General features: G+C 62.1%; 2 protein-coding genes across 5 annotated transcripts in view; one reads left to right on the top strand and one right to left on the bottom strand.

Annotated features, from left to right (window-relative positions):
- The first annotated feature begins 3,787 nt into the window (after positions 1–3,787).
- On the top strand, positions 3,788–5,617 carry LOC114894518 (tryptase-2-like). 3 transcript variants are annotated; one of them, XM_029221282.1, is made up of 6 exons: positions 3,788–3,816; positions 4,093–4,153; positions 4,321–4,492; positions 4,604–4,869; positions 5,022–5,185; positions 5,259–5,617. In XM_029221282.1, exons 2-6 carry the CDS (start codon positions 4,093–4,095, stop codon positions 5,421–5,423), a joined length of 828 nt encoding a protein of 275 aa, XP_029077115.1. In that variant the 5' UTR covers positions 3,788–3,816; the 3' UTR covers positions 5,424–5,617. The 3 variants fall into 3 exon arrangements, with proteins under 3 accessions (XP_029077115.1, XP_029077116.1, XP_029077117.1); XM_029221283.1 differs by lacking the exon at positions 3,788–3,816 and having other exon boundaries at positions 4,093–4,137; positions 4,305–4,492; XM_029221284.1 differs by lacking the exon at positions 3,788–3,816 and having other exon boundaries at positions 4,327–4,492.
- A 1,796-nt stretch (positions 5,618–7,413) lies between these two features.
- CACNA1H (calcium voltage-gated channel subunit alpha1 H) overlaps positions 7,414–25,826 on the bottom strand; it is a 62,837-nt gene continuing 44,424 nt past the window's right edge. The window contains exons 10-34 of one of the 2 annotated variants that reach the window (XM_029221158.1): positions 24,136–24,287; positions 23,187–23,372; positions 22,353–22,470; positions 21,902–22,057; positions 21,626–21,716; positions 21,260–21,468; positions 19,251–19,661; positions 18,633–18,733; positions 18,347–18,470; positions 18,200–18,268; positions 17,893–18,077; positions 17,489–17,615; positions 17,168–17,293; positions 16,852–16,941; positions 16,443–16,635; positions 15,802–15,819; positions 14,500–14,651; positions 13,567–13,676; positions 13,233–13,366; positions 12,965–13,035; positions 11,385–11,463; positions 10,540–10,661; positions 10,016–10,448; positions 9,744–9,901; positions 7,414–9,140 (exon numbers count right to left, since the gene is read on the bottom strand). In XM_029221158.1, coding sequence (XP_029076991.1) covers positions 8,178–9,140; positions 9,744–9,901; positions 10,016–10,448; positions 10,540–10,661; positions 11,385–11,463; positions 12,965–13,035; positions 13,233–13,366; positions 13,567–13,676; positions 14,500–14,651; positions 15,802–15,819; positions 16,443–16,635; positions 16,852–16,941; positions 17,168–17,293; positions 17,489–17,615; positions 17,893–18,077; positions 18,200–18,268; positions 18,347–18,470; positions 18,633–18,733; positions 19,251–19,661; positions 21,260–21,468; positions 21,626–21,716; positions 21,902–22,057; positions 22,353–22,470; positions 23,187–23,372; positions 24,136–24,287 — 4,578 coding nt within the window. In that variant the 3' untranslated portion in view covers positions 7,414–8,177. The remainder of the gene's footprint in view (positions 9,141–9,743; positions 9,902–10,015; positions 10,449–10,539; positions 10,662–11,384; positions 11,464–12,964; positions 13,036–13,232; positions 13,367–13,566; positions 13,677–14,499; positions 14,652–15,801; positions 15,820–16,442; positions 16,636–16,851; positions 16,942–17,167; positions 17,294–17,488; positions 17,616–17,892; positions 18,078–18,199; positions 18,269–18,346; positions 18,471–18,632; positions 18,734–19,250; positions 19,662–21,259; positions 21,469–21,625; positions 21,717–21,901; positions 22,058–22,352; positions 22,471–23,186; positions 23,373–24,135; positions 24,288–25,826) is intronic. The other variant, XM_029221159.1, reaches the window with a different exon arrangement.

Raw genomic sequence — 25,826 nt, 5'->3', positions numbered from 1 at the left:
GCCACAGGCACCCATGGTGTAATCTGGGTGGGGTGGGGGAGGCGGTAGCACAAACTGAAAATGCAGGGCCCCTTGTTAAAATGATTCCAGATCCCAAAACGGTGACAGCAGAGCAGTGAGTGGGCACGAGGCCTTCTGAGTGTGGGGCTCCAGGTGGTGGCACAGCCCACGGGCCAATGGGGCCATCCTGGCACTGTTGTGTGGTCCCCTGGACGTGGTCTCTGTGACATGGTGCTGTTTCTGTCCCCATTTGAAGGCAAGCAGGCGGAGGCACAGGGAGGGGCATCCTGGCCCCAGCGATGCCCTCCTGGCCTGGGGGGGGGTCTCCTGCAGCCCATAAGCCCGGGGGCCCGGAGTGCAGGGCCCTGAGCACCCAGGTGCCATCCCCTAGGGAGGATGCTGGTTCAGCTTGGCCCCTCTCTGGGGTAGAAGCGCCTCCCAGCCCTGCCGCCCCTTTCCAAGGCCCAGGGTGCCCCCGACGTAGAGAACCCACAAAGCGGGGGCGCTGCTTGCCTCAGATCTTGCTCCAGTTAGGAGCTTCCTCCGGGAGGCCACCATCTGCCCATCCTCGGGGGGAGCAGCCTGGACGCCGGGAGGGGGGCTGGGGCTGGGGCTGTGCCATGACCCTCTCCTTCTCCCTCCCCTAGGCTGCATCCTGCTGTGACTCGGTCTCTACTAAGTGACCCTGGGATCCTCCAGGGCAACAGCAGCCTCTTCCAGCCATAGAAGAGCTGCAAGGGCTCACTCAGGATGGGGAACCCGGGGGCCCTCAGCACCCACCTTGCCCGATGGACCCTGGCCCTCCCTACTCTTTGTCCCAACGTTCCGGGAGCCCATCTGCAGGGACCTTTGTCTCCAGCCCTTAGCACCCCAGGCTCTTTCTCCTGCCACCACCCCCTGCAGTGACTGATCCCCCTCCATCTGGCTGGGCAGGGTCCTGGTGGTCAGATCCATCAAGGGCCATCTGCACAGAGGCGGATCCTGAGACAGCAGAGCCCTGGGGCCTGAGTTTGGTTGGGGTCTGTGAGGGCACAGGGCCAAGAAGGAGGGCAGGAGGGGTCTGGAGAGGGCCAGGTGCCCCTCCCCCTGCCCTGTGGTCACCCTCGAAGGCCTGCCAGCAGCGGGAGCATCAGCGTGCTCGCCTGGTCACTCTGAGGCCCTCACGTTCTCCCACCAAACTGTGCAGCCATGGCTGTCAGTGGGCGCGTTCCGACCCAGATGAGAGGATGCTGCAGGAGACGCAGCCAGTGTGGAGGGGGGGCAGGGAGTAGATTTAGAGCTTAGGCCTGGGATCCTGGTGTGGCAGGAGCTTGTCTTCAAGACTAGACAGGGGGGACTTCCCTGGTGGTGCAGTGGTTAAGAATCTGCCTGCCAATGCAGGGGACACAGGTTCGAGCCCTGGTCCGGGAAGATCCCACATGCCGCAGAACAACTAAGCCCCTGTGCCACAACTACTGAGCCTGCGCTCTAGAGGCTGCGAGCCACAACTACTGAGCCCATGTGCCACAACTACTGAAACCCACACACCTAGAGCCCGTGCTCCGCAACAAGAGAAGCCACTGCAATGAGAAGCTCGCACACTGCAATGAAGAGTAGCCCCCTCTCGTCGCAACTAGAGAAAGCCCACATGCAGCAATGAAGACCCAACACAGCCAACAATAAATAAACTTATTAAAAAAAAAAGACTAGATGGGGGCTGAGCACGCAGAGAATGAATTCATGTGCTGGCTTCTGCCTGGGGACCTCAGACACTCAAAAGAGCATCACTCTCACCATTAAAAGAAAACAAAAAGTCAGACAAACTGCAAGCTCACAGCTTTTCTTGAAGCCTCAGGAACTGGGGCTGCAGGGCAAGCAACCAACCTGAAATCCAAGGCAAGAGAGAGACAGCACAGGGCTCGCTCTCTGGGAAGTGACAAAGAAGAACCCACGAGCCCAAGAGCTGGCTCTTTGAAAAGAAGCAAAGTGGATTAAACGTCATCCAGACTATACTAGAAAAACAGAGAGAAGACACAAACCCCAACGCCCGGAAGGAAAGAGGGGCGTCATTGCAGACCTGCGACATGTCCAACCGATAATAAACATTGTCAATAATCCGTACCCAGAAATTTGAATTGAACTAAGTCCTTGAGAGATACAAACTACCACAAAAACACTTAAGAAGAAATAGATACACTCAGTAGTCCTATGTCTATTTTTAAAATTGAATTTCTAGCCCCCCGCTCCCAACTGCCCAAACAAAACTTCAAACCCAGGTGGTTTCACTGGTAAATCTACCAAACATTTAAGGCAGAAATAACATCAAACCTACATAATTTATTCCAGAAAATAGAAGAGGAAGAAACGCTTCCCAAATGATTTGATAAGGTCAGGACTACTCTGTCTACCAAAATTAGACAAAGTCGTTATAGAAAGGAAACTACAGACCAATATCCCTTATCAACATAGATACAAGAATTAAACAAAATATTAGCAAATTGAATGCAGAGAAATACAAGGGAGATAATACATCATGACCAAGAGGAGTTTTGATAAGAAAACCAAACAGAGACATTATAAGAAAAGAAAACCACAGACCAGCATCTGTCCTATAAAGAGACACCAAAATACTTAATACAATTTTAGCAAATTGAGTTCTTAAGAATATAAAAAGAATGACAGATCATGGCCAAGTACAATTCATTGCAGGAACATAAGGTTAGTTTAACATGTGAAAATCAATCAAGGTAACTCACCATATTAACAAACTAAAACAGCAAAAGTATTATCGCTTCCTTAGATGCAGAGAAAGAATTTTACAAAGTTCAACACCCATTTGTGGCGAACAGAAATTCTCAGCAAACTAATCTCAACAGTGCGCTCTAGTTAAAATGCGCGGAACTGGAGAAAGCCTGAAATAGACGTACACAAGGCCAGGTGATTTGTGAGAAAGATGACAAGGTAATTCAGTGGGTAAAAGGATGGTTTTTTCAAAAATGTGTTAAAACAGCTAGACACCTTGATGGGAAAATCAGAGCCTGGGTCTGACCTAATATCATACACAACTCAGAGACTCAGAGATGTCCACAGCCAGACAGAGCATTGCTCACACACCAGACAAACTGCAAATCAACACACTTTCTTGATCCCATTAGAGACCCGAGGTTACAGGGCAAACAGCTGACACAAAATCTGGAGGGGGCAGGGCTGAGCACTTGGTCACCTGGGACGGATTCTGCTATAGCCAGGGACAGGCAGGCCCCAGAGCCAGGTTGGTGTCCTGGGTGGGGACAGCGCAAGGCTCCCTTAGGGCACAGGAGGAGCCACTTGGGTGGCGGTGTCAGGGGGAGCAGGGGTCCAGGATGCCGTAGGGTGAGGAGGTGGGCTGGAGGCCCTGGGTGACGAGCAGGCCCAGGGGAGAGTAAGGAAGTGGGGTCGATGGACGGACAGGGACAGTGGTGCTGGGTCTGGTGGGGGAGTGTCCAGGGAAGGCTGGCACTGGCCTCTCCTGTCATCTCCTCTTTACTTCCCTCTGCCTGTCCCTCTGCTGATGGCACTCAGATCACCAGATAACAAGGTTCCACTGATGGCAGAGTTAACTGTTCAGATAACACCCAGAGATGACTGTTGTCCGACTTCACAGAGGAATCGGGTCTGCCATCTGGGGCGGGGGCTGCAGGGCCCCTTCCTGGCCAGAGGGACTCGGGCACTGGGTCTGAGTCATCCACTTCCTCCCTCTGGATTGGATGACCAGCATCCTTCCCCTGACCCTGTCCTGCTCTGTGAGGATAAGAGGCAGGGAGAGAGGGCTGGGCAAAAGCAGCTGGACACGCCAAGGTGAGAACCCCCAGTGGGAGCCCGACACCTGGGTGTCACCGTGGAGCAGGATGGCTGAGCCTCAGATCTGGAGCACTGAGGCCCCAGACCCCCTGGCCTGGACAGAGCCCCTGATCACCGGGGGCCCCGACTCCACCTACACCCCACAACCTGCACCCCATACCCTGCAGACCCCACACCCTGCAGACCCCGCACCCCACAGACACCCCACCCCACAGAACCCACACCCCACAGACCCCCAGCCAAGCTCCAGCTGCCCCTCCGCGCTCCTTCCAGATGCTCCATCTGCCGGTGCGGGCGCTGCCTCTCCTGGTGAGCCTGGTCCATGCGGCCGCTGGTGAGTCCTGACCCTGGGCCCGTTCTGTCTCTGTCCACTCACCCCACCCCCCACAAGCCCAGGGATGGGTGGGTGGGTTCAGAGAAGCCCAGGGTGGTGCTGGCACAGGGAAGGGCTGAGCCCGATGGCTGGGTCGTGTCGTGTCCTGAAGGCACTTCCTGCCCCAGCCTCAGACCAGGCCCTGCAGCGAGCAGGCATCGTAGGGGGACGGGAGGCCCCTGGGAGCAAGTGGCCCTGGCAGGTGAGCCTGAGATTCAGCACCCAGTACTGGAAACACATCTGCGGGGGCTCCCTGATCCACCCCTGGTGGGTGCTGACCGCGGCCCACTGCGTCGGACCGTGAGTCTCCACAGGGCCTGGCGGGTAGGGGTGGGCCTGGGGCTCTACCCACGCTCCTGGGTGTCCCGGAGGTGGCTCAGCCCCTGAGTAGGTGGCCCTCTCTCTCCCCAGGCAAGTCCAAGACCCCACAGTCCTCAGGGTGCAGCTGCGGGAGCAGCACCTCTATTACCAGGACGAGCTGTTGCCCATCAGCAGGGTCATCCCCCACCCCAACTACTACATAGTTGAGAACGGGGCGGACATCGCCCTGCTGGAGCTTGGGGACCCCGTGAACATCTCCAGCCACGTCCATCCGGTCACCCTGCCCCCTGCCTCGGAGACCTTTCGCCCGGGGACTCGGTGCTGGGTGACAGGCTGGGGCAACTTGAACAGTGGACGTGAGTGTCAGGGACCGCTGGAGGGGGACTTGGGCACATCACGGCTCCACCACCTGGGGTTTCCTCTGGGGAACAGGGTCCCAACCGGCCGGCTCAGGGCGGTGATCCCACACTCTCCTGATGCAGCATCCTTCCTCTCCTCTCACCCCCAGAACCCCTGCCACCGCCATTTCCCCTGAAGCAGGTGAAGGTCCCCGTCGTGGAAAACAGCATCTGTGACATGAAATACCACACTGGTCTGTACACAGGGGACAACATCCCGATCGTCCGGGACGACATGCTCTGTGCCGGGAATAGCAAGAGGGACTCCTGCCAGGTGGGTCTCGCGTCCCCCTGCAGCCCCCAACCGCCCAGGCCTCACAGCCACCGCTGACCCCTCCCCTCCCCAGGGCGACTCCGGAGGGCCCCTGGTCTGCAAGGTGAATGGCACCTGGCTGCAGGCGGGTGTGGTCAGCTGGGGCGACGGCTGTGCTCAGCCCAACCGGCCAGGCATCTACACCCGCATCACCCACTACTTGGACTGGATCCACCAGTACGTCCCCGAGGAGCCCTGAGCCCGGTCCCCAGGGTTGCCACCTGGGTCAGCGGAGAAGACAGTCCCTTCCTGTCCCCACACCGCTGCTTCCTGCTGAGGCGGCATCCTTCCCCACCTTCCCTGGCCCCCTGCCCCGAGCACCCCCTGTTGACGCCCCTGCCCCGAGCCCAGGGAGCGGGCAGTGGGCACTAACGCTCATTAAAGATCATGGAAAGCAGACGTGGTCGTCGCTGTGTTTCTGGCTGTGGGTGTCGCTGAGGGAGAGGGAAGGGTCCAGGGCCCAGCCAGTCGCAGCCACCCTCTCTGTGGGTCCCCGGTCCCTGAGCACCTGCCTTGCTGTGGGGATGGCCCTCACCCTGCCCCTTGTGCCCGGGGCTGACTTCTCTGCACACTGGCTTGTGTCTCTTTTTGGTGAGTGGCATCGTGGTTTCGGGACAGATAAAGAAACACGGGCCATTTAGATGATTCTCGGGGCACCAGGTACCCAGCAATGGGGTCAAGGGCCGGAGCATCACCCCCCTCTGCCAGGTACCTCCATTTCGCTTTTGCAGCCTGTCCCCTCCTCTAGCGCCACCCCACCCCTCCCAAGACCAACAACCAGGACTACCCAGCCCAGGGGATGGCCCCCGGGGAGGGCTGGCAGGCAATCCCCGGCATGCGAGGCTGAGGATGGGGACTCCCCGACTCCCTCTGCCTCCAGGATGACCTGGAGGGCCTCTAGTTGGCCAGGGGCCAGGTCTTGACTGCAGGCGGTGTGGTGAACTGGATAGGGGCTGTGCTCCACATCCTTGTTTCTACACAGAAACTAGTCAACTGTCCCATCCTCCTGCCCTCTAACCCTTGATCTATGACCCCTCTCTAGCAGGGAGATTGCAAGCCAGAGGCTGGGCCTGGGGGAAGAACCACTGCCGCAGCCCTGGGTCCGGCCCAGGTCAGCATATTCTCCCTGTGGGAACTGAGGCCAAGGTCACATGCAGGAGAGTCTGCAGACCCCATCACTCCAGGTCCAGCTATGCCCCGCCCCCAAGCCCACACCAGGGCCGCCCACTCTGGGAAGCCCTGCAGTTCCAGGAGCCTCCACCAGAGGGAGCCCTGGCACCTCCTGTGAGGGGCTGAGCAGGTGGGGAGTGGGGGAGGGGCTGGGCAGGTGGGGAGTGGGGGAGGGGCTGGCTGCAGCCCTGGGTCCTATGCTGGGGACTCACTGCTCACCCGTGTCAGAGCAAATAGGTCCCGGCCTCAGCCAGGTAGAGCCCTGGATGGCACCTCCCACCACCTAGGCCAGCCCAGAGGCGGCTGAAGAGCGTCAGGAGGCCTGCCGTCCCAGTGTCGCTGGGCTCCTGCTTTGCTGCATGGAGAGAAGGGCTTGGACCCTAACCTGAAGCCAGCTCTGCGTTGGGCACAGCCCCCCACTGTGTTCACAGCCACGGTCTGTGAACTTGTGGAGGATCACAAGTTCTATCCTGACCCGGCCCCCTTCCGTACCTGCTCTCACGGGTAAGGGGTGAGGGGGGGTCTGTGCACTAGGGCTGTGGCCGAGAAGCCAGCAGGGCGTGGGGCAGGTCTAGGGTCAGAGCCTTCAGGTAGGGAGACAGCAGAGAGGGGGGTGGCCCCTGCAACCCCAGGTGACTGCCCAGCTGGAAAGCACTCCCACGGGGACCTGCCCCCTGCTCCCACAGCACCCATTCCTGCTGGAAGCCCTGGCAGAAACTTGTTCCTAATTGGATCAGACCTTGTTTCTCCAGTGTGTGAATGATATCACATGGTTCTGGCTGCCAAGATGAGCTCTACTTTTCCAGGGAAGGAGGGCTTTCTATCTGCGATCTGCCCAAGTGCGGGGGGGGGGGGAGCCTGCAGGAGGGCTTTGTGGAGCCCCATGCCGCTGCTGGTGGTGGAGGCATCGCCCAGGTTGGCCCTCACCAAGGCCATGGGCTTGCCACCTACCCACGTGAGGGACCGATTCTGACAGTGGAAATCCAACGCATTTCTTAAATAAGTTAATATTTATTCCACTCTGCTTTGCCCCCCTCCCCTCCCCCTGGCTTGAGAAGCCGAGTTTTCTGCATCGGATTATTGCAAATGTTTGACCTGAATTTATAACAGAAACAAAATGAGACAAGGGGGCATCAGCTGAAACTCTCGGCCCAAGCCCCACGGGCAGTGAGGGTCTTATTGCATGGTCCCCACTCCCTGGTGACCAGCTGTTTCCCAGAGACCGGAGTCAAGGGCATTCTCCGGAATCCTGAGGGGGACAGAACGGTGGGCAGTGGGTATTGGAGGGGGGATGAGACAGCAATGAGCAGTGGAGACAAATGGATGAGAACTCAAACTGTGAGCAACGTGAAGCGTGACCACGGTGGCCTTGGGGATGAAGCTGGAGGGCATAAACGGCCCTAAGCATGTATAAAAATAAGCAGATGTGAGAATGGGGCTCTGCTAGGTGGCCTCTGCCTTTCTACTTTTGGTGTTCTCTGGTCCTTGTCCCTTGGACATAGCTCTCGTTATGGGACTGCTGACCAGGCTACTGGCACGGCCTGGGACCATGGCAGCAAACTCGGAAATCCCAAACTTTAACTGAGGCTTCGGGCTGTGGGCTCCCCCTGCTCCACTTCGCCCACAACAGCATCTGCCTCCTTCTCCCTGGGCTGACATCCTTCTGGCACCTTTGCCTTCAGTGGGGCCGGACCCAGGGTCCACGCGTAACCCTGCCTGGGCCACCACCCTGCTGGGTGCACCCCAACCCCAGTGCCAAAGCCTGTGGGCACTGCACCCCGAGCTACACGGGCTTGTCCACACTGTCACCCAGGGCTGGTGTGGACCCTTTCTTCGGTGGGCTCTCAGGGACTGTGAGGTGCAGCCCCCACCCCTCCTCTGGGGGGTCTCCCGAGGCCACTGGAGGCTCCGTCTGCTGGGGTTCGGGAGGTGCCGTGATGCCTGAGGAGGAAGGTCTGGGCTCTGGGGCGACACCATGGCTACCATCCAAGAACAGGTCCCCCCTGGGGCCCCCCACATCCAGCGGCTCAAAGGCAAAGTTTGGGATGGTCAGGTGTTCCGTGCGGCAGGGGACCTGGACCCGCCGTTCCCCCTTGGCAGCAGTGTCCAACCCTGCACTGTCTGTGGGCTCCAGGGGGTCCCTGTGGGGCACAGCCTCGCAGGATGGGGTTCTCCGCCGCAGGGTGGTGCTACCGCCCTCCGCTGCAGGGGCCCGGGCTGCACCCTCGTCCTCCGTGGGGGGCTCTATGGAGATGCAGGGGGGGCTCATCTTCTTCTTCCTGCGTGCCCCCAGGGCCAGCTCGGCCTCCAAGGCCCGGGTCTTCACCTCCCCGGTCTCTGGGCGGCTGTCCCCACAGCCCTGCTCCACGGAGGGCCGCCTCTGCTCGTCCGCCCAGCCTGGCTGGTCCAGGAAGCCCTGGGCATTGACACTGTAGAACCTGTGCAGGTCTGGCTCACCGCCCACCACCCCACAGGCAGCAGGTGAGGCCGAGGGGCTGTGGGCAGAGCTGGTGATGTGGCTGACCTCCTCGTCAGCCGGGTCTGGGGTCTCGGCCTCCTCTGCGCCCAGGGCCGGTGGCCGGCTGGAGACGTAGTTCTGTCCCAAAGTGTGCTTGCGGATGCGGATGCTGGGGGGCCGCGGGGGCGCCTGCCTCACAGGGGTCTTCCCACCGGGCTCTCCCCAGCCCGGGCTGCTGTCCCTGGGACTATTGACCTGCCCTTCTAGGGACTCTGTGCAGACTACCTCCTGCAAAGACATGGAGTCATATGAGACCAGCCAGAGCCCAGGCAACAGGGACCCCTCCCCCCACCACAGGCCAGGATGACCTCGTGACCCCCAAGGCTATGGGCCAGGGTGAGATGGGGCTGCGAGACACTGGTGTGGAAGCACTGTCCCCCAGCCCTAGTGTAGGGGCCCCCACCAACGCTGGTCATGCTGGGGAGGGGCCGTGAGGAGCAGAAGGCTGGAGCCCAAGCTTCCATGGGCAGAATCTGCCATGGGCCTCTGGAGACCCGATGGGGCACAGAGCCAGGCTGCAACCACTGCCTGACTGGCACCACCAGCTCAGCTTGACACCTCAAGGAGGGAGGAAGGGAGAGGGGCCGAAGTCTCAGGTGAGAGTGGTCTGTGGGTACATCCAGGCCCACAGGAAAGGTTGCTGGGGGGGCCTGAGGGAGGGCGAGGCTGCCGCCTGAGGGGACACGGGTCCCCATGGCCAGGTGCCATCATCACAGGCTCCAGGGACACAGCGCCTACTTCCCCAATGTCCCTGTCGCTCATCCTTCAAATGGGGAGGGAACCCCCACGGAGCCCCCAGGCCTCAGCTGAGGACCGGAAGTCTCCTCCTACCTGTGTGCAGAGCAGCCGGCTGAGACTAGGGGAGCGGGCTGCACCCAGAGGGGTCAGGGCACGGTGGGTGTCGCCGCCCCTGGCCGGGGAGGACATAGCCGACGGGACCTGGAGGGATGGGCAGGACTCCACAGGCGGCAAGTGGGCGGTGACTGGGCCTGGGGCAAGAAGGTGCCTGAAATGTGCATCCGCCGCTGGCCCCACCCCTGCCCCTGCCGGCCCTGGCCGGCCCCGCCCGCCCAGGTCCTGGCTGTCTCCACATGGGGCTGTACCCGAGGTGCCCGAGGCGCCCGCGTAGGTCTCCATCTCCACCTCCTGCAGCGGGTGGGGATGAGCGGCCGCAGCGGGTGCCACGGGCCGGAACATGTAGCTGTCGTTGGGCAGTGAGAGCATCCTGGACACAGACACCTTGCGCACGACCAGCAGGTTGGGGGCGTCCGGCGAGGCACCCGGGCTTGGCGGGGCCGTGGGCCTGGGGCGGGCGGAGGGCCCCTGCGCCATCTCCAGCTCGACCTCCGCGTCCAGCTCGGCATCCTCGCGGGCCTCCTTGTTGCTCTCCTCCAGGTGCTTCATGAGCACGGCCACCACCACGTTGACCAGCACGAACTGGGCCACCAGCACGAAGGTGACGAAGTAGATGGGCGAGATGGCCGGCAGGTAGCTGAGGCAGTGCCTGTCCTCACGGGCACACTCCCGCAGCGTGTCCTGCGGGTGGAGGGCGGTGGGCAGGCTCCCACCTCCGTCTGCGGGGCCTCTCGTTGACTCCCACCGCCCCGCCCACCGCGTGGGCCGGTACCTTCATGATCCCGTTCCAGTTGTCCCCCGTGGACACGCGGAACAGTGTGAGGAAAGCCATGCCAAAGTTGGAGAAGGTGGCGTGTCTGCTCAGGCCCTCGCAGGGGTTGTCCTCACCGCACTCTGCCGGGAGGGGCCTGGTCAGCCCGCCTGTCGGGGCCAGTCCACGCACGGGCCCTGCCCTCCCATAGGGAGAAAGGCGCGCTCCTCTGGGGTGCAGGGGCCCTGGCAGGTGGACGCCTTCAGCACAGGCCCAGCTCTGCGTCAGCATGCCCCCTTCTATTCTGAGGAGTAACAGGGCTGCCCTGGGCATGAGGCGGCCCAGGTCCAGGTTGTGGGGCACTAGCTGCTGGGTCTGAGGAGTCCCCTCTGGGCAGACCCTGGAACCCACTGAGCCTTCAGTGACACCCAAAAGGAAGGGCGCTCCCACAGGGTCTGGGCTGCCACGAAAGGTCCCCACGGACCCCTGCCCGGACTAGCCAGAGCCTCACGCCTGGGGGTCTGAGGAAATCCTTGGTGACAGTTAAGGACTTGCTGCAGCATGTCCCCTGGGGACCAGGTGGAGTTCAGGTCACACCTGCGTGTGGGCACGTGCACACACTCGTGCAGCTCTGTCCTCCTGGCCTGGGTATGAACACATGTGCGTGTCTGTGTGCACGGCATGCGTCTGTCACAGCACTTTTGCATGTGCCAAGTCACCTCACAGTGAAGGGCTGACAGGAGCAGGGGCCAGGGCCTCAGCTTGGCCAGCACCCGGAGCCGTCCGCGGGCTGTGTGCTCATGCGTGATGCTGCGCCTTCTGGGACCCCGTGTCTGGAGTGTGGGCCACGGCGCGGCTGCACTCACCGAGCCTCCCAAACAGCTCCACTCCCAGGGCAGCATAGATAAAAAACAGGAGCATGAAAAGCAGGCCGAGGTTCCCTACCTACATAGGAGAGAAACAGAATGAGGTCAGTGGGGCCTCAGTCTCACCCCAACCCCTTTACCCAAGACCCGCCCAGCAGGGCATCAAGTTTTTGGGGACTGCCTTGAGCCCTGTTCTTAATCCATCCCTCTTGGCCTCGGAGCTCCTGTGGCCCCCAGGGCTCCCTGTCCTGCCTGGTGCCCAAGGCCCCTCTGCTGGCCTCTGCCCCTGCTTGGCTCCTCATGCCCACCCGGCACCCAGGGTGCTGCCTCCAGCTCCTCTGCTCCCCAGAACCTGGGAGGCCTCCCGAGGGCTCTGGTGGACTCTGTGCAGGGCCTGCCTCCAGCCTCAGGGTCCCCACCTCAAGGTGAAGGCTGAAGCTCTGCAGACAATGAGGTCTGGTCTGACCCCTGCCCGAGGCTCTTCTGTGAACTTGCCGCCCACCCTCCCAGCGTCTGCTCACACTCACTCTGGGCTGTGGGGTGGGGGGCGGCGCGGGGGCACCCTCACACGCCTCCCTCACCCTGATGTGGCTGCTCCCCCTCTTCTCCAGCACCTGCTCCGGCCCCCAGAGGCATGGCACTGGGGCGTGGCCAGGCCCGGGTTTCCCATCCCCCACCCCCCACCCCTTCCCGTCACTCCCACAGACACTGGGCAGGCTCCAAGGAGAGCTGAGTATAACTCAGGTCTGAGGAATGCTGCTAAGGGGACCAGTGTGGGCTGGCTGAAGGTGGAGGGCGTGGAGGGCTGGAGGGTTAGTGGGCAGCTGGGGAGGCAGCTGGGTGGATAGAAACATGCTGGGCTGGTGGACAGACAGCTGGCCAGGAGGGCTGCATGCTGGACAGCTGGACACCTGGTAGATGGGTGGACAGACAGCCGTGTGAATGGATAGACAAATGTGTGGGTGGCTGGGTAGCTGGAAGGCTAGTTGAGAGGGCTAGAGCCACGGCCAGACGGACATGTGGATGGACGGCTGGTCAGGTGGACTGGCAGAGGGACTGAGTGCTGCACAGATGGGGAAATAAGACCTTCAGCTCAAGAGGCCACAAAGGATCAGTGTGGTGGCTGTTGGGCACAGGACGCGAGGTCGCAGGGCCTGAACTGGCTCCAGAGGAGAGAGGCCTGTGGCCAACACCTGAGCCCTGGGTGTGGTCCTCCAAACTCGACAAGCACACCTTTGCCACAGGCTCTGCCCTCTGCCCAAATCCCACTGCATCCAGAACTGCACTGGGGGATATGGGCACTGGTCATTGGTCTTCCCCAGAGAGACTAGACTGAGGCCCGGAAGGCAGGCAGCACACCCCTCTCACAGCACAGCACAGCAGCTCAGTTACTCCTTGCACCCGGCAGGGAGGGGGGTTGGTAACTGCAGTTGCCTCGAGACGGGGCGACCAGGTGAACGAGTGCCGATTGACAGTGAGTGAGGCCCTCCCTGCAGCCTGTCCTCTTGGGGGTGTCTGTGATGCCCACCCTGGGAGCAGGGAAGCCAGACCCAGGCCCAGCCCCCGAGCTGCCGACCTACCTGGGGCAGCGCCTGAACCACGGTGTCCAGCAGGGCCCGCATACCCGTGGCCATCTTGAGCAGCTTCAGCACTAGGGCCGGGAGCCGAGCATCAGCGGGGAGGGGGTGGGGCTGGCCAGACCCGGACCACCCATCCCCCCACTTCCCGTCACCAGCATAACGCACCAGTGTGGGCTGAGGAACGACGCGGGGTGGGTGGACACCTGAGCCCTGTCTACCTGCCCTCCTGATAGCCCGGAGACCCTGGTGGGACAGGCGGGTGGCCTACCGCGGGCGATGCGGAGCACCCGCATGATGCGGATGATGGTGGGGTTGATGGGCAGCGCCGCGTTCATCTCTATCTCCTCCAGTGTGATGCCCATGATGGACAGCAGGACGATGGCCAGGTCCAGCTGGTTCCACCTGGGCCGGGCGGGCAGGCATGATTCAGTGCTGGCCACTGCCTCTTCCCCAGCACCCCTAGCCCTTCAGAGCACCAGGAGTCCCCTCCCTGTCCCCTGGAAATGTCCTGGTGTCACCACAGGGCATCTTGCACCTCTACTCAGCACCGTCACCTCTGCAGGCCTCAGGCCACGCCTCTTTCCCGCCCCTGCTCCACACACCTGTCCTTGAAAAACCTCCGGAACCCAAACGCCACCAGCTTCAGCAGGGCCTCAAAGACGAAGACGATGGTGAACACATAATTGCAGTACTTGAGGGCCTCGTCCAGAGACTAGGGATGGAGTGTCAGGCTCCTGAGTGTCAGGCTCCCTGCCCGGCTGCCCCTTCCCACCCATCCTCCTGCCCCCTTGCAGCACTGGACGCCCCCCCCGCCGCCGCCGCCCCCGCACCTGTGCCCTGTCCACCCTGCTCCGTCTCTCTCCTCTGCTGACCTGGGCACCTCCTCAGATACGGGACAGGTCTCAGCTATTACTGGATGCAGGTCTGTGCTGGGCTGGGGAGGGCCGCCTGGATTTACTCTCGTGGCATTCTGGGGACAACTCTCAGGTGGGGGAACCTGCCCCTCGGAGCCCAGACTTCTGGCCTTGCCTGGACCAGAGCCACCCACAGCCCAGGGCAGGGGCCAGCCCTCCGGATGGGCTCAGCTTCAGCCAAAGAGTCAGAGGCTCTCCGCTGTTCTAGGAGGAGGGGACGTCCCCGTCTTTAATGAAATGGTGGCGATGCGATCAGAGGACATCCCCCTCTCTCAGTCTGGCCTTTCCTGGACTGTGAAATCCACAGTCTGGGAAGCTGCTGGACTCGGGGACACTCCCTTAGCCAGCATTTTGGATGGAACTTCTCATGGGGTTGGGGAGGCCCTTGGGGCAGATGTGCCCTGGGAGTTTCCACTGGTTTTAAAGGAAGGAGGACCCTTTGTTCCAGCCACACATCCATGTACCCCATAAACGCCGGTGAGGGCTCAAGCACTGCTGCAGACCTGGGGCCCCCAGTTCTTAGTGTAGCGCCACCTCACTGAGCAATGGGCCCCACCCGCGGCCCTCCCCGCTGCAGGTCTGGAGGCAGGGTGCGTGGGGTGTCCAGGCAGCGAACCCCACCTTGGGCTGGTTATAGTGCTCCACGGACATGGTGATGACGTTGACGCCAATGATGAAGGTGATGAAGAGGTCCAGATAGTGGCTGGTGCACAGCGAGTGGATGGAGCGACGCGTGGGTGAGTAGTCCGCATAGTAGGGCCGGCGCTGGGCCTCTGTGGGAAGGGGGCCATGGTGAGGGGGTGGGTGGGGTGGGGTGGGAGGGCTGCCTCCCAGGGGCTGGAGGGTAGAGGTGCTGGGGGAGGGCCCAGGCTCAGACGTGGGCCTCAGGGGCAGGTCACCCACCGACCTACTCCACCAGGAGGGCCCCAGCCCCAGGGCAGACCCCAGGAGTGGGCCTGGAAGCTGAGACCCCACCTGCGCCCTGCCGTGGGGCCCTGCCCAAACCCCGCCCTGCCGGGAGCTCCCAAGCCAGGGCCTGTGTGATCTACTCTCCTGAGCTGGCATCAGGGTTCAGAGACACCTCAGTGATGAAGGGCGGGCAGATGGGAGCTTTCTTGGGGGGCAGGGCAGAGTGGCTACCACACCCCCATCTTCCAGGCTGGGCATGTGCTGCCTCCTGGCCCCCAGGCCCAGAGTCCCTCCACTCCCTGTGCCCCAGGAGGCCAGTGGGCAACTGCCTGCTCTCTGGTACATCTGAGGTTGATGGCCATGACCTGGGTGGCAGGGGGAGGTTGTGTATCTCCCAGCAGGTCTGTCTGCACTAAATGCTCCACCTGCTCTAACTCTTCAGGGCAGATCAGTGCCCACTGAGCTCCCACTGGGTGAGCGCAAAGCTGCCACCACTGCATAGGGGACCCACCTTGGCCACAGAAGCCCGTGGGCAGGGACCAGGTAGAGCAGGGGCCGACGGGAACCGACCCCTCCCTGGGGCCCGCATGCTCCTTAGTCTGGCATGCGGTCACTAGAAAGCTTGGCTCAGCTCTTGCAGCCAAAGGGGCCAGTGACCAGTTGGGCCAGGCCAGCACCGAGGACGTGGAGTAGCCACTGGCCGGCAGGCTTCCCAGAGTGCAGCAGAGAAGCAGTCAGGCATGCAGGCCGGGCAGAGGAACACACACGAGCTTAAAGGCAGCAGCGTGGACGCCAGGCAGGCGAGCCAGCAACCCTTCCTCCCGCTGGCGCCCGGCGCCCACCCCAGCCGTCCTGTGCCCACCCTGCGGTGGACCCCAGTGGGCTTGGCACCCGCCTGCGATGTCCACCCTTCCCTGTGGCAGTGGCCGAGGGATGGAGGTCAGGCCAGTCCACAGCCCTGTGCAGTGGCCTGCAGAAGTGGGGGTTAAGGCATGCAGGGCGGGGGGCAGGTACCTGGGTTGGGGAAAGTGCCTGGAAAGACAAGGAGATGGTCTGAGCTGGCCGCGGTGGGCAGGGCTAGGAGACTCCACCGGGTGGGCGGGCAGCTCAGCATCCTCTCCTGGAAGAGGCCCTCTTTGCTCCCCAGCTGGGTGGGGTTTTCTAAGACCCTCTCTCTGTCCTGGATGGCTCTGCCTGCTCCCCCCACTGTGGCGTGAAAACTCATGGGGTGAACCTGCCCTTGCGGTGGTGGGGGGTGGGAACTGGGGCCTCATCCATCCCCTGTACCTCCTGGGAAGGGACCCCACCTCCTGCTGCAGCCATCCTTCTCTGAGGGCAAGAAGGGCAAGCGTGCAGAGCCACTCGGTGAGGCCGGAGTTGCGGGTGGGGCAAGGGGACTGGGGCCAGGTAGGGGGCTCTGCGGCCAGGCTGCTGAGCTGCTGCCTGGGTGCTGCCTGCACAGCCCTGCGCCGAGCACAAGGGAGACCCGGGCTTAGGCCAGCAGCAGCCGGGTCTCAGAGCCACCCCTTGGCTGGTCCCCCAGTCCCCCAGTCCCCAGCCACCCTCCCACAGGCGAAAGGGGGGCCTCAGGCAGGTGGAAAAGGCTGGGGTGACGCGCAGGTACCGACCCGCCACCGCCACCGGGAGCGCCTTACTCCTGCGTTTCCTCTCCAGGCGCCGCTGCCGCTTCTCTTCCCGCCGCCGCGCCTCCTCGGCCTCCTGGTGCTGCCGGCACTTGTGGAAGTTCTCCACCACGACGCCCACGAACATGTTGAGCACAAAGAAGCTGACGATGAGCAGGAAGGAGATGAAGTAGAGCAGCATCCAGGGGTTGTGGTTGGGCACCGGCTGTGGCACAGGAGTGGCACGTGGGTGCCTGCCCACAAGGGCGCCCCTCCCGGGCACGGCCTCTGCCTGCAGGGTAGCTCTGACCCCCGACGTGGAACTCTCCAGAAGTTCTCAGAGACCAAATGCAGCCTCTCGGGGGACATTCCCTGAGATGACCAAAGAACACGGGAAGAAAGGTCTGCTTGGAGGAGCAGGGCTGCCCACCGCCCACTGCACCTGCTGGTCTATGCCCACGGCGTCCAGCCCGTCGTACATGATGTTCACCCAGCCGTCCTTGGATGAGAGCACGAACAGGGACATCAGCGCCTGCGAGGCCAGAGCAAGGTGGTTACTTCTGGACGTGGCCTCCTGCTGGGGAGACGCCCCAAAGGACCACACCCCCACCACAGTCCCACGCACAGCAGACCCACCCACGACTCGCAGACCCACCATGCCGCTCCCACCTTACAGATAAGGACGAGGTTAGGTGAGGTCACCCCCGCCAGGCTTGCCCCCCATCCCGACCACCACCCCACCCCCCAGCCCTGCCCACCTGGCCCAGGTTGTCGAAGTTGTACTTGCGTCGCACCCAGCGGTAGTGCGCAGCCCAGCACTCGGCTTTAGTGGAGATGTTCCTGGTGTCAGCGCCCTCGCAGTAGTAAAACTTCCCCTTGAAGAGCTGACCAGGGCGGGGCAGTCACCCAGAGGGCCAGGCCTTGCACCCCCACGCTCCAGACCCACCCCCACGGGGCCTCCCAGAGCAGCCGGACAGAGAGCAACGTCTCTCTCGCTGCCTGCCTGGGCCTTGGCCCTCCCGGGGCTGCTATGCTGCTGACCACAGACCACCGTCCCACAGACAAGCAGAGCCGCGCACCTGCACCCCGAGGATGCCGAAGATGATGAAGAAGGCACAGCAGATGAGGACAATGTTGCCGATGGGCCTGAGTGACGATATCAGAGTCTCCACCACCAGTTTGAGGCCTGGGGCACGGCTGATAACCCTGCACGAGGAGCAGAAGAAATGTGCTGTTGAGCCCACCCAAGGGAGCTGCCACCAGACAGAAAGCCCAGCGCTGCAAAGACCCCACCCCCTGCTGGCCCCAGGCCCTTTCCCTCCCCAGCTCTGCCCCACCCTCTGGCTCCGCCCCACCCTCTGGCCCCACCCCAACCAGCCATAGCCCCGCCCATTCATACCCTTCCCTTCCCCAAACTCCACCCCACCCTTCCCCAGCCCTGCTCCGATCCCCGATTCAGGCCCTGCCCCACCGCCCAGTCTACCGCAGGGGCCGCAGTGTCCGCAGCAGGCGCAGCACACGCAGGATGCCCAGGATCTTGGCACCACCGGCTGACGCCATGGCCACGATGATGTCAACCAGGGACACCAGGACCAGCAGCCCATCCAGTATGTTCCAGCTGCTCTGCAGGTAGGCATGCTCACCAGAGACCAGGCCCAGGGCCACCACCTAGTGGGTGCAGAGGAGGGGCTGGTGGACATATGTGCTGCACACGGGGCCAGGGTGGGGCCACTGGGCAGGGCTGTGAGGCCGGATGGACAGATGCCTGGGCTCCCCTGGACACCCTATACCTTCACCATCATCTCGGCCACGAAGATCGCCGTGAAGACGTAGTTGGAGATGCTGAGGAAGACGCGCTCCTGCAGAGGACAGGATGATGGGAGGGGCCAGCCGCAACGGCGGGACCCCACCCCTCCCAGGCAAGGAGGGCGCCTCACGGTGCTGCCGGGGTCAATGTCGGGCCTCTCCAGGGCGATCGTGATGCAGTTGAGGAAGATGAAGACCAGGACAACGTGATCAAACATCTTGTGAGCAATGATCTTCTGGCAGGAGATGCGGAACCTGGGGGCCGGGGGTCGGGGTTCAGGGACAGCCCTGGCCAAGCCCTTGCTTCCCGTCCCCAAGGTCCCAGAGGAGGAGCACAGCGTTCACCACATGGTAGGGACGCAGGGGCCCAGAGGGAGGGGTCAGCTTTCCCAGGTTTCTCCCAGGTGTGCCCCATACCTGTTCTGTGGGGAGAAGAGGTACAGGGCCCAGGGCTCGCGGCTCCGACAGCACTCGGGCTTGTAGGGCTCCAGCACTTTCTGCAGGCGGGAGCAGCAGCTCTGGGGAGGGGGGGGCGGTCCTCAGGGCCCCTCCCAGCCTGGGCAGCCCCCAGCCTCTCCTGCCTTCAGGCTCAACCCTGTCCACCCACCCGGGCACTGGGTGAGGGATCTACGCTGGGAGCTGGGAGTCCAGGGGGGTGCCGGTAAGTGGCCATCCTCAGATCCCTGCCCAGGTGGGCCTCCCAGCAAAACTGTCCAGGGCAGCAGAAGTGCCTAGCTGAGAAGGTGGTTCTGCTCTCTTCCCCTCTCCTCCCATGGGGCTCTCCTTGGCTGACCGACTCCAGCTCAGAGCAAGCCCTCAGCTGGAGGTGGGGCTGACCCTGGGGCGAATCCCACTCCAGAGCTCCCTGTGGATCAGCTGAGGCCACACCAGCCGGATCAGCTCCTGCCCAGCTTGTCCTGCTTCCCTCCCCCGTCCCAAGGGCCTCCCGCGAACGCTGCTCCCGAGTCCCCACCTGGGAAACCAGCCCATGACAGGGGGAGGCGAGGGGCTGACGTGAGGCCCACCCCCACTCACATCCTCCACATCATCGTCAAACTCAGCCGTGTCCTCCTTGTGGCTGTCGATGCGCAGGAATAACTCGCTGGGCAGGGCCAGCCCGTTGCAGTCGTGGAGCTTGGTGGGCAGCAGGGCAGCCGGCCGCAGGGGCCGCAGGTCAAGCGTGCTGCGGTGGTCCAGGGACTCGGTGCGCCGCAGCAGTGTGGCACGTGTGTCTGGCGAGGCTCCCACACCAGGCCTGCTGTCCTCGGCCTCCTCGTCTGTGCTGCCGCTGCCCTTGCCCTCGCCGGACAGCAGCGACTCACGCTCCCCGCACTGGCTCCTGCGCTTGAGGCTAGGTGCGCGGCCCAGGCTGTTCCAGCTGGAGCGCCGGCTGCTCCAGGCGCTGTTGGGGCCCCAGTGGGTGCAGGGCGAGCTGCGGAGGCTGGACTGCGGGGAGGGGGCAGGAGTGAGCAGGTCGGACGCCCCCCCCCCAAGTTACCCCCAAACATCCTGGCCTCAGGGGCACCTGGCACAGGGACCTTTCGCATCCAATGGCATCACCATTGACAGCCATGGGTGACATCTGTACATGGATCATCTCCTTTAACGAGCAGACAGCCCTGCTAAGGAGAGACACTAGCGGCACTGAACCTTCAGTGGGGCACCTGTGGCACACAGTGGGTCAACAGCTAGCTGGAGAGACAGCCAGCAAGCGTCAAGAGCACTGAGTGGGCCTCCCAGGCCTGCTCGAGGACCAGAGGGTGGGCGAAGGTTATCAGCTGGCCTGGGACCAGCCACGGACCAGGCATCCTCAGATGCCACCGAGCAGCTGAACTGGATCTCTGGGGAGGGGCCCCACATCAGTTTCTAGTTGGCAGACTCTGGACTCACAAAGAGAAGCCGGGTGCTGCTTATCCAGGAGATAAACTGGACTGTGGTCCGGGGACTTCACCTTTGCTGCACCTACCCTCTTTGCCCTTCATCGTTTTCACCTCAGGGGTCCAGCAGGAGCTGAGCTGGAATCCTTGCTCAACAGCCCTTGTCCTCCTCCCAGAGAGTCCTAGCAGTTTGGCTGTGATGCACCTTGTTGCTAGATCACTCGGCCCACCCAAGGCTCAGCCCTGCACCTTTTCTGTTACCAACACACGATCGTCCTGCCTTAATGGTTTGCCTGGACTTTCCTCCAGGTTCATATCCTTGTGCTTTCTCTCCACGGTTAGCTTGTCCTGTTCTGCTCACCCCTCCCGGGCCCTTCTGAGAAGCCCAGAAGCTGGCTCTGGCTGTGTCTGCTGGGGGTGGTGTTTTCTGGGTTTGTCTGGAAACACCCTGTGGGCTCCAGCTCCACAGGGTGCTGTTGGTCGTGATGCACGGAACTCTCCGCCCGGCTTCTGTCACCTGCTTCACATCCTTAGTTTTTTTTTGTATTTTTATTTTTGGCTGGGTTGGGTCTTCACTGCTGCACGCAGTCTTTCTCTAGTTGCGGCGAGCGGGGACTACTCTTCCTTGCGGTGCGCGGGCTTCTCATTGCGGTGGTTTCTCTTGTTGCAGAGTACAGGCTCAGTCGTTGTGGCTCGCAGGCTCTAGAGCGCAGGCTCAGTAGTTGGGGCACACGGGCTTAGTTGCTCCGCGGCACGTGGGATCTTCCTGGACCAAGGCTTCAACCTGTGTCCCCTACATCGGCAGGAGGATTCTTAACCACTGCGCCACCAGGGAAGTCCCACATACTCAGTTTTTTACACCTTTTTGCCATCCTTCTCTGTTTTCCCCATCTTGTATGCTGTGTGCTTTGCCAGCTTTTATCTATGATTGCAAATTGGAAGATAAACTTCCAGCCTGACAGTCTACTCATCTGTTCATGCTCCTCCCATAAAAACGGCAGCTTCTGGCTCCATTTATAGAAAACAAAGCACTCAGGGCCAAGGGATTCCAGGGGTATGACTGGGGGTGTGTGTGCGGGACCCTCACTCATCTCTGGGGAAGGCCTAAGGAACTGGGTGGGTGGAGCCTGAAGGTGCCCTGAGGCCAGGGCGGGGGACCATCCCTACCAGAGACTTCTGGTCCCCCAGCTGGGGGTCCACGGAGCTGCTGCTGCCACGCCGTGAGTCCAGGAGGCCAGGGGCCGCATCCAGGTGTGGGGAGCTCTTGGGGGTGGGCATGGGTGTGGCTGCCGTGCGCATGATGAGGGGAGGGGGTAGGCTGGCCTGGCCCTCCAAGTGCCCGTTGGGGGTCACCGCCAGCGAGTACATCTTCATCTCTGGGTGGGGGGAGGAGGCCGCTTGAGCCTGCAGGGCTCCCAGGAAGGATAATCTGCCCGCCCAGGACCCGCCCACAGGAGTCCCAGCTGTGCCCGGACTGGCAGGCAGCTCCCTCTCCATCCTGTCCCTGCCCCGCCCCCTCACCCGCATGCGCACCTGTGCCCCTGAGGTCTCTGAACTTGTCAAAGTCCTCCTCCAAGTGGGTGGAGGTCTTGTCTTCATCTGTGTCGGACCTGGTGGCATCACCCTGTGCCCGAGGAGCACACAGTACACGTGAGGCTCCCCTCTGGTGGAACCCCCCTACAGGAAGGCCAGGCCAGCACGGGGGCAGGTGTGGACGGAAGGGCCCAGCGGCTGGAGGACGGAATTCTCTCCATGTTGGTCTGCCCAATGTGCCTGGTTCCCACTGCCTCCCCTGGAAGCCCCCCTCACCTCTGCCTGGAAGCCCTCCACAAGGATGGCCACCAGCAGGTTGAAGAGCACGTAGTTGCCAAAGGTCATGAGGGCCACGAAGTAGAGGGCAGCCCAGGAGGAGGTGGAGGCCATGCCGTTGTAGAGGACAACGTTCCAGTCCTCCTGGGTGAGGATCTGGGGGAAAGGGGTGGCGGGGCAGAGTGGGCCCAACATGGGGCCGAGGGGGTGCCAGGACGGTGGGTCTGGCTGCAGAAATGCTGACAGGCCCTTAGGACCAGAAGGAGCTCTGGACAAGTGAGACCAGGTCCACCACCCCAGGGGCCAGAATCAATGTCCCTGCTGCTGTTCACAGCTCGTCACTCACTGTGGCCTTGGACAGGCCTCGGCCCGCTCTGGGGCTGTTCTGAGCAGGGCTGTGGCTCTCCAGGGACTACCACGTACATGAGGGGACGGCCCCACCTGGCTTTACCTGGAACACAGTGACGATGGCCCACAGCAGGGAGTCAAAGTTCTTCCTGTCAGGGACCGTGTCTCCAGTGTCTGTTTTCAGGCTGAATTTGCAGCCAAACAGGTGCATTCCGAGGATGCTAAGGGCGGCAGACAGGGATGCGGTGAGTGCGGGGGATGAGGCACAAGTGGGGGGATATGCGGGGTGCTGCCTGGTCACCTCCACACCCAGCAGCTGTTCCTCTACACCTCCCCCCGGACCCCCAGCTTTCTGATTTGCAGGGGCCTCCCAAGTGCCCACAGCCGAGCTGTTTCCATTGTATAGGTGGGAAGACCAAGGCCAGCAGTAGGAGGGACAACCAGAGGCCACTCTGGCTTCAGGCAGCAGCCAGGACCTGAGATGCCTGTCTCACCCAGCCTACCTGGGGCTGCCCTCTGCCCCTAGCCCCCTCCCCAAGGCCTGAGGCCCCGGGCCAAGCTGGCCCACGGCAAGGGCTCAGCAAACAGCAGCTGAAGCAAGAAACTCCAGCCTGGCTGCCCCGCCCCTTCTCTGCCTCCCTCATTCTTGGCTTTTGGGGAGGGCACAATCCCCAATCCATCCATCTGGGGGCCGGTCCCATCACCCCACTCAGCTATGAGCCGTGGGAGCAGAGCCCAGTACGCTGGTGCCTGGCACAGAAGGTGCCCAGTCAGTCCTGTCGAAAGGAACCAGTGACTGAGTTTCTGCTGCCGCTTTGAAGCTCCTGGCACCCCGGGCCCCAAAGCCACAGCACGGGGCCAGCGCGGTGGGAGGGGCCTCCCCTCGGGGGCAGGCATGTGCCCAGTGCCCCAGGCCTTGCCCACCGGGCGCGCCCACCTGAAGATGAAGATGAACAGCATGAGCAGCATGCAGAAAGTGGCCACGTTATCCATGGTCTTCATGAGCACCACCAGCTGGCGCCGCAGCGCGGGCAGGAAGCGCACCAGCTTGAGCACGCGCAGCAACCGGAAGGTGCGTAGCACCGACAGCCCGCCGTCCGCCTGCCCGACGATCTCCCACACGCTGTGGGCAGGCCGAGGCTCAGGAGGGCCTTCTCTGGCCGCGCACCCCTGTGCCCACCCTGACCCTGGGATACCCTCTTCCCAGAACACCAGCCCGGGAGCCACCGTGGCCTCCGCTCAGCCCCACTCTGGGAGCAGGTTCAGCTGCATGAAGGCATCGACAGGGCTGAGGGACGGCAGTGACACCTCTGAAGCCTCCTAACCAGCTGCTGTCCTGCCGGCTGCCCGACCCCCAGAAGCTGCCCAGGCAGAAGCTTCTCGAGGGAGGGCCTTGCCCGGTCCTCCGCCTTTCAAGCTGTGTCTGGCCTGTCTATTCCTGTTAGGGTGGGGGATCCCTTGACTCCTGAGGGCCCTGCTTCCTCCTGGGGAAGGGAATCCCCCGATTCTCCAATTCATTTCTGTGTTGATTTTGCTGCAGCAGACACCCCTCAGGCAAGCTGGCCCCCCTCAAAGGTTCTGAGCCCTAAGTGGGGTCTGGCTGTGAGGCCGAAGGGCCACTGAGTGCCCGCTCTGCTCCTGCAGGGAACAGCTCCACTAGGTTCTACAAACTTTCACCTGAGATGCAGCTGACATACCTGTGTGTACCCGACAGTGCTTGTGGGGAGGGGTGGGGATCCTGCCCCAAGACATCCCATCCCGTGAAATGCTGCTGGCACGGCCTCTCCTGCTGGCTAGGGCTCTGCTATGTGTGGGGGGCTGTCTCCTGACACTGGCGAGCCAGAGCCTCCCCGGCCCCTGTGGGCTCCCAGGAGGTGGGGACCCACCTGATGACCACGATGATGCCATCGAAGATGTTGTAGGGATTCCGGATGTAGCCCAGCGGACCAAAGGCCAGCAGCTTCAGCAGCATCTCCAGGGCAAACATACTCGTGAACACGATGTTGCTGATCTCCAGGGCGTTGGTCAGCTCGTCAGGCTGCGGGCAGCAGAGACGTCATCAGGGCCCACCCACGGCTCCCAGTGCCCCTCAGCAGGGGTGGGGGACTGCTCCACTGAACTGGGAGCAGGTAAGTCTGCATCAAGGGGCCAAGGGGCTGTGGCAGCATCTCAGAAGGAGCCCAACTGGCTGCTGTCTGGAGCAGAAAACAAGGACCCCAGCGATGTCCCCTCCAGCTGGACCCCAACCTGCCTGGCCCTCCTATCCTGACTGTCCCTGGCCCTCCCCAGGCCCTGCCTGACCTTCCCACCAGCATGTCTGAGAAACAGTCCACAGACTTCCCCAGACCCCACAAGCACAGGCCATGGGAAAGGGGCTGGAGCATCTGCCTCAGGGTTCCAGGGTGGGCATGTGGGTGCACGGGGTGCAGGGCACACAGTTGGTGCCTCCCAAGAGCTGCCCTGATCCCTGGTGGCCTTGCACACCCTTCCCTGTCAGCAGAAGGCCCCAGAGGTCCCTCTCTTACTGGGAATGTGCTGGCCCGCCTGTGTGTGTGCACACCTGCACCAGTGTAAATGCTGGTATGTGTGTGTGCCAGTGTGTGGCCTGTTTGTGTGCACATGTGAGTTTGCATGTACCTGCATGTGCCGTGCATGTGCACAGGGCCTCCCACGTGTACACATCTGTACACATGTCCACATCTGCACAGGTAAACCTTGCGTATGTGCGTGTGTGCACGTGCGTGTATGTATACACGTGTGTGTGCAGAGGCTCTTCCTTGCCGGGGATTCCCTCCAGCCTGCTGCTGTCCCTGCCTAGTTCTCACCCTCACAAAGAGAACCTCCCTGCCGGGGCTGCTGGAGGCTAACACTGCTGGCATTTTCCCTGAATTGCTCCAGGATGAAAGAACATAGCTTAAATGACTTGAAAAGCCCAGAGGGTGGAAAACGAGGAAAGCAACTTGGTCATTAAAAAGTGAACTGGCCGCGGGGCTTCCCTCGTGGTGCAGTGGTTAAGAGTCCGCCTGCCAATGCAGGGGACATGGGTTCAAGCCCTGGTCCGGGAAGATCCCACATGCCATGGAGCAACTATGCCTGTGTGCCACAATTACTGAGCCTGCGCTCTAGAGCCCACGAGCCACAACTGCTGGAGCCCGTGTCCCTAGAGCCCGTGCTCCACAACAAGAGAAGCCACAGAAATGAGAAGACCGTGCACTACAACGAAGAGTAGCCCCTGATCGCTGCAACCAGAGAAAAAAGCCCGCATGCAGCAATGAAGACCCAATGCAGCCAAAAAAGAAAAAAAAAAAAAAAAAAAGTGAACTGGCCTCGGTCCCCAGAGTAGACGTCCTCTCCCTGCCGGACCCAGCCGCTGCTCCTCCCTGGCAAGGCCCCAGTCCCGGGCAGGGGCTACTGGGGGGCCAGGCACCACCCATACAATTCCTTCTCTGGGGGCCATTCCATACCACTGGCCTCTCCGGGCCACCCAGGGGCATTCCAGTGGGCACATTCTGGCTCATGTAAGTGGGGGGCCACTCTCTGTGAGAGCTGGGCTGTGGGAGTCCCATCCTGAGAAGAG

The sequence above is a fragment of the Monodon monoceros genome, unplaced genomic scaffold (assembly GCF_005190385.1).
Source record: "Monodon monoceros isolate NGI ecotype Baffin Bay Population unplaced genomic scaffold, NGI_Narwhal_1 Super_Scaffold_13, whole genome shotgun sequence".
NCBI classification, from domain to species: Eukaryota; Metazoa; Chordata; class Mammalia; order Artiodactyla; family Monodontidae; genus Monodon; species Monodon monoceros.
Note: the sequence above shows the minus strand (reverse complement) of the source record. Positions and strands in the feature narration are given on the sequence as shown.